Source organism: Magnolia sinica, chromosome 10 (genome assembly GCF_029962835.1).
Source record: "Magnolia sinica isolate HGM2019 chromosome 10, MsV1, whole genome shotgun sequence".
In the NCBI taxonomy this organism is placed as follows: domain Eukaryota; kingdom Viridiplantae; phylum Streptophyta; class Magnoliopsida; order Magnoliales; family Magnoliaceae; genus Magnolia; species Magnolia sinica.
The window spans coordinates 84,133,872-84,151,186 of record NC_080582.1 but is presented as its reverse complement, the minus strand read 5'-3'; the positions used below and the strand labels follow the sequence as shown (position 1 = coordinate 84,151,186).

Sequence of the window (17,315 nt, the reverse complement as noted above, 5' to 3'; positions counted from 1 at the left end):
CGGACGTGGCCTACTTACACCTAACGCCAGTGAGAATTAAAGTTCTGAGGCGATTCGCACGCGTGGTGACTGAGGAAATGAGTAGCCGATTTCATGCCAACGTGGCTAATGCTTGAGATATCTTGTCCACTAGTAAGCTTGATCCAGGAAAGAGCACGCTCTGTACAGTGATCGGATGGTTCACACGCGTGATTAAAAATGATAGTTTAAATAAATATGACCAATGGACTTGATTTATCGAGACGTTGGCCACACCTGAAGCTTGTAGTAGCTTGAATTTTGGAAGGTATCCTTGTGATTCACATGATAAATGGTACGGATTTTAAATACGTATGCCAATTTCGCACGCGTGCTGCGAATATTGCCTTCAATCTTTACTTGTGTGATTGAGCTCAATATTTACGTAAACATAAATGCATCACCGTAATAGCCAACCTCAAATCTTTTATTTAGGTATATGATGCTCAGTTTGCGTACGACACTTGATAAGCAGGCACTCAAAAGTTGTACATACACCGTGTACTAGTTAAATAAACCGTCTGGATTGTGCAGGAAATATTTGATGACTCTCAATCCCAAAATCATACTGTTTGATCAATCCTAACCTTTGATTGCTGCACAAATGTTTGCGGAAATAGGACGGTTGGATTTTTTTCATTTTTAACTGTCCAATAGATATTCACCAATCCAATAGTTAGATTATCCAAAAATATTTAATTTTTGGCCCATAATATATATACATGTTTTACATAATTTGGACAGATTAATTTGACTAATTATATGCCACGTATGCAGTTTCTAAGTAATTTCTAATCCCTGCACATCCATCACACTCTGCAAGACTATCATATTTTTACATTTGTTTAATTGCTAAGTTACATCCTTTAGAAGCACCTGTCCAGAAATGGACGGTCCACACCATCAGAAATGAGATGCCCTGATTTCTTGAAGGCACCCTTACACCCACGGATTGTATAAGTCGTCCGTTTCTGGACAGGTGCTTCTAATGGGTCTAATGAGCCATCTAAACTGGGACCCACATTTTGAACGGTCTAATTTTAATTAAATGCATGCCAGGCCACTTGTACAAATTCTTTAAGTACTTGCGTATCAACCATCACACTCTGCCAGACTATCAAGTCTTTCTCTAGAAGAGTTGAGTGCCAGCGGGCAGCACCAGCACGCGGAGCGGGACACGGATTACCTGCCAAAGGCTTTGGCCGGAAGTTCATGTGCCAGGAATATAGGTGGGGCCCACTGTGATTTTTGTTAAAAATCTACTCCGTCCATCCATTCTTCTAATTCATTTTAGGATCTTAGGCTAAGAATAAGATAGATCTAAAACTCCAGGCAGCCACACGAGAGGGAAAAGTGGGAAAGAAATGTCTACCACTGAAACCTTGCTGGAGTCCACATGATGTTTGTATGCCATCCAAACCGTTTATATAGTCATAGCCACTGGGATGAACTGAAAACAGAAAAATCACAGCCTTATATAAAACTTCTGTGGCCATACGAATGTTTCAACGGTGTATGTTTAATCCACACTGTTTCCTCGTGTACGGCAGACTTGAGTTTTGGATCAGCCTATTTTTTGACCTCATGTTCTTAAAATGAGCTTAAAACAGGGGGGGGGGGGGAGTGTTAGGGGTTTAGTTCTCACAAACATCACAGAGGGCTCTCCTGATGATATGCTTCCGGTGGACTGATGAGCCGCCCAGATCCTTCACACGCGTGCTCTATGCCACGTGTGGATTTTGAAAAAGGTAAGGGTTCCATGTAATTCTCAATGATATATGGCGTCGATTTTGAACACGTATGCAAAATTGGCACGTATACTGCGAATACTGTCTTCAATCTTTCCTTGCGTGACTGAGCACTATTTTCCGCGATAGCAAACGTCATTCTTTCGACGCAGTTTGGCTAGTACCGGCCAGCTAGCTGATGTCAAAGCTGTGTAAGCCCCACCATGATATGTGTTTTATCCACACGGTTCATCCGTTTTAACAGTTTATTTCATGGCATGATCTCAACAATGAGTCAGATATAAATCTCAAGTGGACCACATTATATGAAAGAATATGCTGACTGAATGTCAACCATTAACCACTTCCTAAGTCTGCTGTAATGTTTAGTTGATAACGTCACACAAACATCGATGAATGAAAAAACAAATATCAACTTCACAGTAAGCATTCAATTCTCATTATTATCTGCGTTGTGGTCCACTTGAGATTGCCTGGTAAAACATTGAGTTTTGACTCCAGCTGGCTGGCTGGTGTTGGGTCACTCGCCAAACCGCGTACATCGTGCACCAGCACCTTACGCAAGGCAGATATCTAAGTCGTACATTAGAGGCACCTGTCCAGAAATGGGATGCTCACCGAGGATTCAAAGCTCAGGTGGGTCACACCATCAGAAACGGTAAAATCACGTATAATCCACAATCCGCTTAATCATGTGTAGTGTGGCTCAACTGGGTTGTGGAATTTCGTAATTTTCGGTTTGTTCCTTCAACCACGTGGATGACCCACACAACGAACGGGTCGGATGATGTCTAAACAACTTCATGAACCCCTCGTAGAAACCAACAGTGGCCATCTCCTCTCCGCTTTTTTCCCGTCGCATACGATAACGCTTTTATCTCTCGTGATGGTTCCCTCCGAATAATGGCCATTTGTTGGTTGAACTTGGGCCGTTGACATTTTCTCATGTTGACTGTCCACTAGAAGTCCTCAAATGAGCCAGTAAAAAGATAAAATCAGTGTAACTTTCAGTTTATTAGCCATCTAAATTAGGAGCATATAGTTTGGACCGTCTAATTTTAATTACTTGTATGCCACGTGTACAATTTCTTAGTGCCTGCGTATCAACCATCAAACTCGGCCAGAATATCAAGTCTTTCTCTTGAATAGTTAGGAACGCGGGGAAGTTAGGTGGGGCCCACCGTGATGTTTGTGAGAAATAATGTTGGGGGCAGCGCCTGGAGAGGTCCATACTCCATATGTCATGTGGGTCCCGTCATAATGGTTCGCTCTATCGGTACGTTACATAAATACCGTAGGTGATATTTTAACCCAACAGATCTGTCAATTGAATCTGACGGTCTTGATGAATTGACCAGCCAGATGATATGCATGCAGTGGACTGATGAGCCACTCAGATCTTTCACACGCGTTCTCTACAGCACATGTGAAATTAATTTCTCCTCGCCAGAATCGACCTCATACTCCCTCATCTATCTTACTTGCGGTATGTGGGTAGGAGTTCGGCTTGCCTATGTCGCGATGCAGGGTCAGTGATGTGACTCTCCGCATCACTGGAGCCAGATGCTGAGTGATCTGATGATCTGAGCCGTTCGTTTTTTGTAGTCATATGCTATAGAGTCGTTAAGAGATTTAAGCTGAACGGATGAATTTAAGCATCACTATCTCACTATCAGTAGATGAATTTAGAACATTAAAAAAAATAATAATAATAAAAAAAATCAATGGATCCCGTTCAAATAAGAAGTTGCTATCATCACCAGAGACTTATTATGGCACAATTTCTTATTTTTACTAGTATTATGAATATGGACGGCTTAAATCGTTGATCTATAATGTGGGCCCGCAAGCTGGCGACACACCCTCAGTCCTTAGTCTCGACAGACGCGAAACGAAGTGACCGTCAAGTGCGATCTGTGTAAATAGGACGTGTCATAGGGAAACAGCTGGGGTGGGCCCCACAGGATCAAGAAGCCGCGTTCGCTCAACCTCCATCTGTAGACAGCTCATACAGCGAAAGGGATCTTCCACTGCCCTTCATACATTTCTCACTACCCACAGCTATAAAAATGCCCACATCCATCTCACTTCCACATCAAACCCGCTCCTCATTCTTCTCTTTCAACTATAGTTGTTCCATCTCATCCCATCGTATACTAGAAATGGCCTCTTCTTCTTCTTATACTATTGTTCTCTTAATGTTGCCGTTATTACTATTAGCTTCCTCTCTAATACCTGCTTATGCTGGTAATTTCTACCAAGACTTCGATACCACATTCGGCGACGGCCGTGTCAGGATCCTAAACAATGGCGAATTACTCACTCTCTCCCTCGACAAGGCTTCCGGCTCCGGATTCAAATCCAAGAACGAATATCTCTTCGGAAATATCGATATGCAGCTGAAGCTCGTCCCTGGCAACTCTGCTGGCACCGTTACAGCATACTATGTAAGTTTCAATGCCACAGTGCACTTTTCGGTTGTCGGGATGGACAATTGAATTTAATTGAATTGAAATACAATTTGAATCTATAAAGTGTAAATAACCATATTCCACTATGGTCATTTCTACTATAGCAAACAGGAACATTGTGATTTGAATTCCTTTGACCATATAAACTGTAACATGAAGGTTGTCTAATACATTGAGAGATTGCATTGCAGCTAACATCACAAGGACCAACATGGGACGAGATCGACTTCGAATTCCTCGGCAACCTTAGCGGAGACCCTTACATTCTCCACACTAACGTGTTCACACAAGGGAAAGGAAACAGAGAGCAACAGTTCTACCTATGGTTCGACCCAACTGCCGACTTCCACACATACTCCATCCTCTGGAATCCTCAGCAAATCATGTAAGCCATTGGATTTTCTTAATCCATACACCCATTACTGAAGAAACGCCCATTTCCCATTCACCTACACTGAATCAATCCATAATTCAATGGTGTTTGTATTATTCTAACATTGGTTTGGTACATACATTTCAGATTCTCTGTGGATGGAACCCCCATCAGAAAATTCAAAAACATGGAGGCAAACGGTGTCGCATACCCAAAGAACCAACCGATGAGGATCTACTCCAGCCTTTGGAACGCCGATGACTGGGCCACCCCTGGTGGGCTGGTCAAGACCGATTGGTCACAAGCACCCTTCACTGCTTCCTATAGAAATTTCAATGCCAATGCATGTGTCTGGTCATCGGGCACATCTTCATGCGATTCAAAGGCTCAGTCCACCAACAACGGATGGCTCACCCAAGAGCTGGATTCGACTGGCGAAGAGAGGTTGAGATGGGTGCAGAAAAATTACATGATCTATGACTATTGCAGCGATTCAAAGCGATTTCCACAAGGCTTCCCTCCCGAATGCAACAACACCCAACGGAATTAGAGAGAACTAAAATACAAATCTATAAATTCATTTCATTCATTCATGTATTTGTTTGTTTTTCTGATTAGTTTGTAATCAATCATACAGTTTTTTGTTAATCATCATTTTCATATTTGTATGAGATTAAGGAAATAAAGATTATATTCATTGAATTAACAAAATGATGTCATTTTAAGTACAACGGCTTGTACTAGTCATTTTCTGCTGCAAATCAGCACAAGGAAACCATTTTCTTTCAATCGAATGGCCTGATCATCAGTTTGGATTTTCCATCTAGTGGACCCCACATGGGGTTTTGCTAGGCTGAAATGTAGCTCTGCTTGGATGATCCTAGCCACCTGATAAATGGATCTTTTGGAGCTAGAATGTGTTGATTGGTCTTAATTATTTTTGGCCGTCCATTTGCATGCTCTTGGTTGAATGGTTCGGATCTATCAGAACAAAAGCAGTCCTTGGACCATGGGGAATTTAAGTCCAACCCACTAATTTGATGGACCATCTAATCGATGTAAGGTCCACTAGGCGTGCCATTGTACTTGCACCAACATGCAGAGATCGTTGCATCATCTGAACCATCCATATATTTGGGTGCTGTTTTAGAAGGATCATCACTCAGTTATATTCCGAAACTGATGGACGGAGTGGATTTCACAAGGACATCCAGTGGGCCACACAGAGCTTCGGGTGAGAGGAAATCCCTAAAACTATGCTTGCGTTCCTGGACCTATGATCGGTTTTAACAGGTCCTGTTTTCGTGTCTTAATCATGCGTTTGGCTCGTCTGGACGGGGCTAAGAGTGGGAACGTCAATGAGCCGGGCTGGCTCACGGCACTAGACCAGTTTTATTGGTCTTTTGTTGAAATACTGGGCCTGAGGGCTGAGCCCTCCATGATGAAAAGCCCATTTAATAACCAGCCCACCTTGGGCTCTGTTTAATGGTGGTTAGCCCCGCGTGAACCTGACCTGTTTAGGATTTCAGGGGCATTTTTTCATATTTTTGCATGACTAAGCACACGTAATGAACAGGCCACATCTTGCACAAAAGTTGCAGGGCGGGCTCGGGCTAGAGCCAGACTCATGCTCAGGCTGGGCTCACGTTAGGTTTTTCTTTGCTGGCTAGTCATAGACAGACCAAATCCTCTGAGAAAGCAGATGGCTGGGTTTGGGCTGTGTAATTAATGTTGTGGATTGTGCAAAGCGAACTCGAATTCAATCAAATAAAGCGAAATAAAATGTAAATCGAATATATGAATTTTACGTAGAAAAACCATCATAAGAAAAACTCATGGCATGAAGCGACAAGCAATTCACTATAAAACTATATTATAAGAGATAATACACTTATAATGATTAGTACCCCTTCGAATCTTTCAAAATCATAGTCTTTCTTCTCTAGAATCCTTAGGAATGTCTTAGCAAACCCATGTTATACCATAATCCTGATTATACCCCATTATATACTATCACAATTAGAATAATAATCAAATCACTTACGTAGTTTTGTGTGCACCATCGATCTCAGTACCGTCGATCGATCGATGCTAATTGAGCACCCTTCAATCAATCAAGCATGCTAAAGCTCGAGCGATCACACTAGTAAAAAAATATTCATAGAGTAAAGAAGGATTTTTCAAATATTGTCAATTGATTGAGCATTGTTCAAAATTATCTAGTGAGTAATCTGTCTAATTCCAGAGAGGTTCGATCCATCCAGCAAGATGTCACCGATTTTGCATAGATTGAAGACATACATTCAACAATTAATACGAGCCCGAGTGGCTTGTTTCTTTTAGCCCATCACAACCCAACCAAGGTTTTACTTTGCAGGCTGGGCTTAGACAAACCTCGGCCCAACCCAAGCCTGGCCGATCAACCACCCTAGCTCATTCCCATTTGTGACTAAGTGATCCCTGGCCTTCCAAAGGACCACAAACACAAATATCATCAATGATCCTTATTGAACTAAACTAATCGATGGATTCAAAGCGTTAAAATATATCCTCCTGAAGGACTCCTCGCCTTTCTCCTTCTAGTACACCCATCTTAATGAGTGACCCGAATCACCCAAACATGTCATGTTAAGCACTTAGTGTGACCTACCTCTTTGCACGGATCACCTCATCATTTCTCTTTACACTTTCATGAGAAATTCAAATGTAAATCCGTATAGCACAAGCAATTATGTCCTCCATATAAATGGCACCATATTCATATTTTAATATCACATACAAACACAAACACCATTCCCATTCCTTCCCAATTTCTAACATCTCCTATAGAAATGTAATGTAGGACGTGGATCAAGCATATTCCTAACATACATGGAATGCAAGAAGTCCAAAGAGAAATTGACAAAATTCATCATAGTTTGACAGGTTGATAAATCGAATCGACGGGTCAAAATTCTACCAAAGGTTCCAAATTGCCTGTTGAACAATTACTGCCAGTTTTGACAGGTCGACAAGTCGACCAATTGGGTCAACAGATCGAAATTCACAAAATTTTTTACTTTAGTCTCTGGACATTTTTTAGTTCATTTGATCGATCGAATTGACCGGTCAATGATAGGTCGACAGACGATGAAAATTTGCACACTTTTTAGAATTTATTTCCTTATTTGATTAAGACTCTTTAGATTACATTTTAAGGTTTGTTTACGGTCATTTAGGGATGCTAAACTCATTTATTTAAGAGAAGCTATCAATACAATTTCTAGAAAACTTTTACATCTCTAGTGAATTCAAGAATTTTTTTACTCGTGGATTTAAGGTGTTTATTGATCGAGGAAGACGGTGATCGACCCAATGTAACGCCCTGAAATTTAGGGGTCGGGCTGTACTCGACTTCCAATTTCCTGGGTGTCACTTATATCTTCATTGTAGTGATTTTTGCATATAATTCAATTTAAAAGAGCATAAATGGAATCGAATGGAACATAAGTCACATCCACAACTAATCTATTTAAATGAGAGCGGCTAGGGTATACGGGTTACAAAAGATATCAACGGATTGCATGAGGCGTCGCCCGACAAAATACATATATGACGTGTCCAAAAGAATAGTGAGTTAATCCCATAAAAGGTCCAAAAGAATGTGTCCAAAAAAATAGTGCTCTAGTCTCCCTGTACATAAGCCCATAGTCAGCCCGCTCGATCTACGGTGACCCACCCATAAGGTAGAAGTAGGAGAGCTCCTCCTCCTCGTCTACGCATGCCCCGTTCAACTCGCCAAGCTCTGCATCACCTATATCTAATGGAATGTCTGGTTGGTGTTTTAAAACACCGTCCCAGAGTAGGAGTGAGTAGCTAACTCAGTGGGTGTCATTAGCCATAAGTTACACCAAATAACATCCCATAATGAATTTAATGAAAAACATACATTCATAAATCTCTAACTAATCTTCGTTAATGCATATGCATAGATGATGATATGATATATGACCTCATTGATGACACTCCCTCAAGCAACTTCGTCTTACGATCGTGCATGACTAACACTCCTTCATTGCGACATCAACTGTCAAGTCGTCAAATCCTAACTAATGCGATACATAAATAATGTTAGCCAAGTATTTAGTTAATTCCGTTCATCTAGCAGGTTGGAAAAACTAGTACACCCCAATGATATCAATGCCTACATCCGTTTACGAGGCCATGACCCCTCAACATGCTAGATCAGGGCCCCACGATCCTTAATCCCATCGGATTCTTCACCCCCGATTGTAAGCACGTGAGGAGTGCTGGAAAGCGGGATTGCTCGTGGATCACTACGGGGAGGCTCATCACCCCAACATAGGCCGACGGCTAGAACATAGTGTCTCATTCCACCATGCCCGGCTCACGAGACTGTGGATCAGTTTCTAGTTGTTGTCAGTGGACGTCAGTGGGCAAGGGGTGTTCTAGGTTCCAGACAAGCATGAGCAAACGTGGTTAACAAGTATAGTTGGTCAGTCAGTGGACTAGACTGCCCAAATTCAGGCGAACATGTAACATACGACATCGAGTGCAAGTAACCCTCGTACTCTCACTACTGTCGCCTATTTACATCGGCCCAAACCAGTCAGTCTAGTCACGGGACGACCCAACCAACGGGACCACCCTCACAAATCACAAATACCTGACCAATCCAGAGAATGGGCTATGTTTAATAACACTTCAAAGCAGCTAAGGGTTCATCTTCAAGTTTAGATGGAATTAAACGTTAATACATCAAGCATAAAATTTCAGGAAATTTTTTATGAATATAACTACTCTTAATGGCATAAATTAGATATGTGTGCGAGTGGTGCCGGATTCCTTAAGAGGTGAAGGATCACACATCATCCATAGTGCAAGAAAATACTATCATGCATTCAACAGGGAAGAATATGCAAATATCATATGCAAGAATGAATATGCAGCACAAATTCTATGCCCAACAATTTGGAGATTAATCAAACATCAATACATGTAGCAAAAATCCATGCCCAAACAACTTAAAGACTAATCAAACAACAATTAATCATTGCATGCATGTTGGGTGGACCTATCATGTAGGTTCTTAGCTAAGTTTTCTCTAGATTACTCATGCACATCACCCTAATATCCACAATCATTAAATTTATCGTAAAATTGGTATTTGGCCACCTAAGGATAATGGTCCGCACCTACGGATTATTGAGAGCTTGCGGAATCGACCTAAGGTTGCCGAACTCACGGGTCGATTTGTAGAGATCCTGAGTCAAACATACTTGCATGTTTGAATACATGCAAGGCCTAGCTTAACATAATAGGTTTCTAAAGGAGAAGAGAGGTTACTTACCCAATCGATTGAAAATCGTGCTTATAATTGTGGATAGGGGATTTCTTGAGGAAGAGGGAAGAGAGAGAGAGAGAGAGAGTTAAAGGGTTTTATTTTCTAGATTTGGGCCAAATGGCCTTGAGTTATATTATTTCCCCTCAAATGGCCCTATGGGACCCCTTTTTGGCTACTGGGGCTGCCCTGATACCCCCCTGATCCTCAAATTTGTAGGGTAGGTGCCCCATGACCCGATGAAGAGTCGTGCAAATTTAGAAGCAAACGAATATGTGGTTTTATTGTACGGGTTCAATTTGTTATCAACGGTCACCGCCCTATTTCCTCCCTGTTGGGGCTGCCCTGATATCCCATGGCCCTCAAATTTATAGGATAGGTGCTCCATGGCCCGATGAAGGGCCGTGCAAAGTTTGAAGGCAAACCAATGTGGGGTTTTGTCGTACGGGTCTGATTTGTGATCAATGGTCATCGTTCCATGATCGGGGTTCAGACTTTGCAGATGGGCACAAAGAATTGTTTTCGCCCTTCGATGTAGATGTAGAAGAATTTTGACGGTAGGAAAGCCTCATTTCTTTGTTTCAAGTAAGAGGGCCATTGATTTAAAACCTTAACTTCAGGCCAAGGTTGGGATGAGTCTCACGTGGCAAGTGCCAGTTGGACAACGCGAATATTTCATTTCCAGACATCCTTTGTGTCCATGGTCCATGATGAACCACAAGCCTAGTGAGGCCCATAGCCCATTTGAGTGGTAGATTTTTCTACCACTCCTTGGGCGTTGCACGACCCATACAGGTAGTTGCCGAGAGCAATCAGGAAAACTAGCTTCATGGCTCGCCCTTGATCCGAGCATAATTTGATTTATTCGCGTCACTGGTTTAATTTGGAATTAATTAATCCATATTAGGCCCACACGTGCGATCGAATCATTCGGTCCTGGGTCAGTTCGCACATGGGTGCCACAGGACACTGTTCCCTTTTGGACGGGGTGTTACACCCAATCACTTACTTCCCTATATCAGTTTGGTTTCAGAGTGAGGCTTTTCCTCAAATTGATAACTTCTAACGACGAGTCGAGTCACAATCCCATAGACCGCTCCAGGGAGTTATCCTTTAATAATGGTGGCTTTCAAAATGGATGTAACACCCTGGAAATCGGGGGTCGTGCACACGCTCGATTCCCAAGTTCCCGGGTATCACTTTTTTCCAGTTTTACCAATTTATGTTTAATCAGGGTAATGCGCAATATGGAATTACTTGAAACATGGAATGCGATCACAACTAGTCTACTGAAATGAAAGAGATCAATATATACAGGTCCAAAAGAATATAAATGGGTCGCACAAGGCGTTGCCCAACAAAATCTCAAAAAAAATGTCATATCCAAAAGAATAGAACTGAGTCTACCACTCAACGATCCAAATCCTGTCTACTGGGCCGACGGTGAACCGTCCATCAGATAGAAATAGGACAGCTTGTCCTCCTCATCCAGGCTCGCGCCGAAAGGCTCCTCGTACACAGCGTCACCTGCATCTACTAAAGAGTCTGGTTAGTGTTTTAAAACACCGTCCCAAAGTGAGAGTGAGTGATCAACTCAGTGGGTGCGATTAATCTTAAGTTACATCAGGCATCAATTATCTTACCATTTGAATGAAAGACAAACATTCATAAATACCTAACAAATCTTATTAATGCATATGCACGATAAATGATATGATGCATGACCTCACTACAACACTCCCTCGAGCGACTTCGTCTAATGATCACACATGACCAGCACTCCCTCATTGCGACCTCAACTACTAAGTCACCAAATCCTAGCTAATGCAATGCATGAATAATGTTAACCGAGTATTAGTTGATTTCATTCATCCAGCAGATTGGAGAATCTGGTACACCCCACAATATCAATGCCCTTAACTAGTTGCGAGGCCAAGGCCCCTCAACGCTCGAGGTCAAGACCCCGCGATCCTTGATCCCATCGAGTTCCCCATCCCTGATTTCAAGCACATGGGGAGTGCTGGGAAAGGGATCGCTCATGTCACTATGAGGAAGCTCGTCACCCCAGTGTAGGTCGACGGCTCTGACACAGTGTCCCATTACACCATGCCCGACTCTCGAGATAATAGATCAGTTTCTAACAGTTATCAATGGGCTTCAGTGGGTGAAGGGTGTCCCAAGTTCCATTCAAGCATGAGTAGACATGGTTAACAAACATGGTTGGTCAGTAAGTAGATTAGACTGCACGAGTTCAGGGGAGTACGTGACGGACAATTTTGGGTACGAGCGACCCACGTAGTCTAACTACTGTCGCCCACACACACCCGCCCAAATCCATGAGTTTAGCCTCAGGATAGTCCTACCGACAGGACTATCTTCACCCTCCTCATATTCCTAACTAACCCAAGGGTCCTGGTAGTAATCCGTAACATGCCAACAATCAGGGTTATCAAGTAGCATATGCAATATCATGCATTCATACTTCTCAATATAAAACTCATATGTTTCTACCAAGCAAAGCTAACAATGTTATGAAATAACGGTGCATGTGTATTGTGTGGGTTAGTGAGGAAGAAAAGTATTTCATATATATGTCATAGGAACAAAATGCACAAGGGTTAATGAATCCTACAAGCTATAATGTAACATCATACATGAATCAACAAGTCATGAACATGAAAACATCACATTTATGCCCAATCATGTGAGAGACAACAACATTCCATAATTATTCTATGTTGAATGAGAGGATATACGAATCAAACAATACATGGACATGCAATCAACAATTCATACCCAATCATGTAAACAACAATAAATATTCACTAACTATTCTATGTTGATTGAAAGGATCAAGATAAGGTCTTTCCTAGGCTCTCTCTAGATCCTCCAAATAATCATCCAAGCAATCAAAATTATTAGACTCATACTAAAATTGGTGTTAGGCCACTTAAGGATAATAGTCCGCACCTATAGATCTTTGAGTTCTTGAGAAACGACCTAAAAGTGCTCGGATTTGGGGTCGATTGGCCGGAATTCCTAAAGCAAAACATTTGCATGTTAGAACTTCATGTAAATCCCTTCTCAACACAAGAATTTTCTAAAAAGATAAGAGATTTACTTACCTAATCGGCGAAGAGACGTTCTTCTAGTTGTGGGTGAGGGATTTCCTTAAGGGAGAGGTAAGGAGTTGCAAGATTGAGCTCCACTTTAATTATAACCCACTTTCTCTCCCTTCTTCACTCTCCCTTCCTCTCTTCTTCCTTTCTTCTTTCTCCCTTTTCTCTTTCTCTCTTTCCTTTCTCTAGGGTAAATTCGCATGGGGAGAGGGGTGCCTAAAAAAAGGCCCTTTTATAATGTTAGATTTGGTGCAAATGGCCCGAAGTGTTGGGTTTTTACTATACTAGCCCTATAAGAGAATTTTTCTAGCTTCTAGGGCTCACTATGGGGTGTACTTGTTGATATACTCCGTAGGATAATTAGCCCTAATGATGATCTACATATGGACGTGTTTGGCCCACCATTTGGATGCGTCGATCGACAGATATGATTATAAGTTTGTTTAACGGTCACCGATAGTCAATCAGGGCCGTGGCTATACGGATATGAGCAAGAAAATATCCTTACTCCACGTGTGAAGTTTGGTCGTAAACCGACGGTCCAAAAACCCTCAACTTTGTATAAGAGTGGAAGACCCAATTCACTTAAGTTTCAACTTCTTCCATTAGGGCATTTGCACTTCTCATGCACTCGTCCTTTGGCTCAAGTTGAACGGTTATGAACAGTACTCAGGTCTGACTCCTGCGATGGACGCCAAGCCCAGTAGGAAGGAAATTATTCTATAGTTTTGGAATTAGTGGCCCATTAATGAGCGGTCTAGAGTTTGTTTGAAAAATCGGGGCATTTCTAGAATGAATTTGCTAGTGAGATTTCTCGTGGGCAATGATTAGGATTTGGATTAACTATGTTCATAGTGTAGCCTATTTATAACTAGTGAAAGTGGAGATTTGGTCATGATTACTCTAAACCGTCGGTTTTAAGCTAAAAGAGTAACAGAGTTGATTTGGTCTGTTAGTTAAGATCCGGGCCTTATCTGACTCGGTCTCGGTTAGATCTTTAATTTAGTCATGATTGTCTTGATTAGTTAGTAATGACTCGGTTAGATTTGGGTCCTATATGAGTAAATCATGGGGCTACACCTGATGTTCAAGTGATTGGGCGGATTCGTTGGCTTCTTACGACTGATTAATCGAACTTGTGCAGTTTTTTACTGGTTCTACCCGTATATAAACTAACATTGAGTGCTAATGGTTAGTAAGTGACATTATAAGTTAATTTACACAAAAAATTTCAAGGATTTTTGGAATCTAAAATAGTGAAAATCCAGGATGTTACAATGGAGCAAATAGAGAATCGACAAGTCATGTAATGGGCCACAGGCTGCCATCAATCACATGACGGAGGCCTTAGGGCAACTCCGTGCTTGTGGCGATGATCCGTATCCAATAGGCATTGGAATTCACAATCATGTTGATCGCAAGATGATGCCGGTGATGAATCATAGAATCACACCCGAGGATATGGGATCCAGCGAGGAAGAGATCAGTAACATAATCCTCCAACATCCTATATGAGGCGATGATCAAGTACATCGGACAGATTGAAAGTTTAGGATGAAAGTTTATATTCCTATCTTCAACAGCCAACTCACATTAAGGACTTCTTCGATTGGCTGCTTGAGGTCAAACGTTTCTTTAACTACATGGACATCTCTAAGGATAAGAAGGTTAAACTTGTGGCTTACAAGTTAAAGGATGGAGATTCAATTTTGTGGGAACAACTTCAGCCCACGTGGATGAGACAGATGAAGGCGTCAATCCACACGTGACCGCGGATGAAGCAGTTGTTACATACACGATTCCTCCATAGCGATTATGATCAAGTACTATTGTTCCAACAAACCAAAATTGTTGGCAAAATAACTGATCGGTAAGAGGTTATATAAAGAAATTCTATTATTTGTCAATGAGAGGCAAAGATAGGAAATCAGTGGGAGGTTATGTAGAGAAATCTCATTGTTTGTCGGCGAGAGGTGACTTGGTTAAAACAAAATCATGATAGGTCACCAGAATCATTAGTGGCATACGAGTGGCCCCAAGAAAAACGAAGAACCAACCCAATACTTCTAAAGTGGATGAGTAGCCTCTCATAAACGAATGAGATTTCATCAAATACTCTAAGGAAACGACAGTGATAGTGACATTAAGAAAGTAGATGTGGAATATGCAAACATTCTAAAAGATGTAAAGCTAATGTTGTAGGATTTCAAGATGATTGTGCTTGTCGAACTTTCCGATGAATTGTTCCCTATGCAGGAGATTTGTCTTTCTCAGGTTGAGTTTGTCTTCAACAACAAAAAGAATCAATCTACCAACTAGGCCCAAATTGAGGTTGTCTAAGCTCGAGTTTCTAAACCTGCACTCAACTTGTTTTCATTACCTAAACTACTTGAAATGAGTGTTGCGGTGGAGAGTATGATAGTTTGGGTAGCAACTATTCATGCAGATGTCTGAAACAAATCAAAGAAGTCTACTGCAGAGTACAAGGAAGTGGCTAATAAATGGCGGCACCCAAAGTTGAATACATATTGTGAACCAAGTCCATTGAAGAACTTGAGGAAGTTGAATACATATCGTGAACCAAACTCGAGGACGAGTTTTTTCCAAGTGGAGGATTCTAATGTAGGATGGGGGATCAAGCACATTCCTAACACACATGAATTGGAAGAAGCCCAGGAGAAATCGACAAAATTTAGTATAGTTTGATAGGTCGACAAATCGAGTCGACAAGTCGAAATTCCGTTAGAGATTCCAGATTGGTTGCTAGACAATTACTACCAGTTTCGACAGGTCGACCAATCGGGTTGACAAGTCAAAATTAAACAAAATTTTTTATTTTACTTTCCAGAAGTTTTTGAGCCCATTCGGCCAGTTAGCGACATGTCGACAAACGGTGAAAATTTACACGTTTTTCATAATTTATTTTCTTATTTGATTAGGACTCTTTTAATTACGTTTTAGGATTTATTTAGAGTTATTTAAGGATGTTAAACTTGTTTATTTAGGAGAAGTTATTAATACAATTTCTAGAAAAAATTTATCTATCGCGAATTCAAGAATTTTTTTCTCGTGGATTCAAAAGTGCCTTATATATTCAATGTGTTCATTGATTGAAGAAGATGGTGATCAAGCTCATCACGTCCTTTCGTATGTCATAATGGTTAGTTCTTATTCTCTCCTAATGGTGGGACATGTAGGTAGCTTTGCTATTACCAAGCTCTCTAATATCTGCTCATGCTGATAATTTCCACAAAGAATTTAATATCACATGGGGTGACAGCCATGGAAAAATCATAAAACAACAGCAAACTATTAAAGATATCCCTGGACTGTTACTCAGGCTCTGCCTTTCAATCCAATAACCGGTTGTTAACAACCCTTTCTCATATTCAAATTACACTAAAGTTATTGTAACATGTAGTTTACAAATACAAACGGATCTGTGTGATCCAATTCATTCGACTTCTAATATTACAATCCCTTTATAGTATCAGAGCCATGGGAGGGAATATCTATTTGGAAAATATCAATTTGCAATCCTTTAGTTGTTAAGGGTCTACGAGTAGAGACATTGAAGTGATTGTTTGAATCCCTTTAATTGCTGTAAACCCTGTACAAATCATAAGGATTTTTAGAATCGTAATATTTTGTTCCGTTTCATATTACAGTCTTTTTATTCTTTTCTTCTCCAATGGAAGTTCTTGCAGCTCGCAGCTATATATAAACACTTGATCGGTTGGTGAGTTCTTTTAGATGATCTGCACAGTCCATCTTCGTGGATCTATGATACTCGGCCACAGATAGCTCTGACCATTGACAGTTAAAGATGGATGAAAGCCATTGAAAGAAAAAATCACATTCAACTTCATAAATCAATAGCCAGTATACTAATACCTAACTATGATCCATGTGAAACTGCACCCAAAACATGGATGGTTAAGATCATGCAGCAGTCTCTGCATGTAGGCCTTATTAGAATGACTCATCCAGCCGACCATTCATTGATCAGATTGGACCATCCACCTAGTGGGGCCCGAGTCAAATTCCCCACAGGTCCAATTCCTGATTTTGTTATGATTGATCCTAACCATTCGATCAGAAGCCACAAATAGACAACAAAAAATAAAACTGGCCAATCAACACATTCAAGCTCTAAAATATCCATTTATGGTGTGGCCGGCTAGACAGACAGTCCCAATCGATGAGAGAAAATGACTTCCTCTACTGAATTGCAGCATGAAAATG

At 41.1% G+C, this 17,315-nt stretch overlaps 1 protein-coding gene across 1 annotated transcript; it reads left to right on the top strand.

Annotated features, from left to right (window-relative positions):
• Positions 1 to 3,851: 3,851 nt before the first annotated feature.
• On the top strand, positions 3,852 to 5,321 carry LOC131217226 (probable xyloglucan endotransglucosylase/hydrolase protein 23). The gene is made up of 3 exons (XM_058212078.1): positions 3,852 to 4,213; positions 4,429 to 4,622; positions 4,758 to 5,321. Exons 1-3 carry the CDS (start codon positions 3,929 to 3,931, stop codon positions 5,158 to 5,160), a joined length of 882 nt encoding a protein of 293 aa, XP_058068061.1. The 5' UTR covers positions 3,852 to 3,928; the 3' UTR covers positions 5,161 to 5,321.
• The last annotated feature ends 11,994 nt before the right edge of the window (positions 5,322 to 17,315 follow it).

Excerpts from the sequence above, each read along its gene's own strand:
- LOC131217226 (XM_058212078.1), top strand. The coding sequence starts at position 3,929 with ATGGCCTCTTCTTCTTCTTATACTATTGTTCTCTTAATGTTGCCGTTA. Across the intron at positions 4,214-4,428 it reads GCACCGTTACAGCATACTAT|CTAACATCACAAGGACCAAC; the intron begins GTAAGTTTCAAT and ends ATTGCATTGCAG. Across the intron at positions 4,623-4,757 it reads TGGAATCCTCAGCAAATCAT|ATTCTCTGTGGATGGAACCC; the intron begins GTAAGCCATTGG and ends CATACATTTCAG.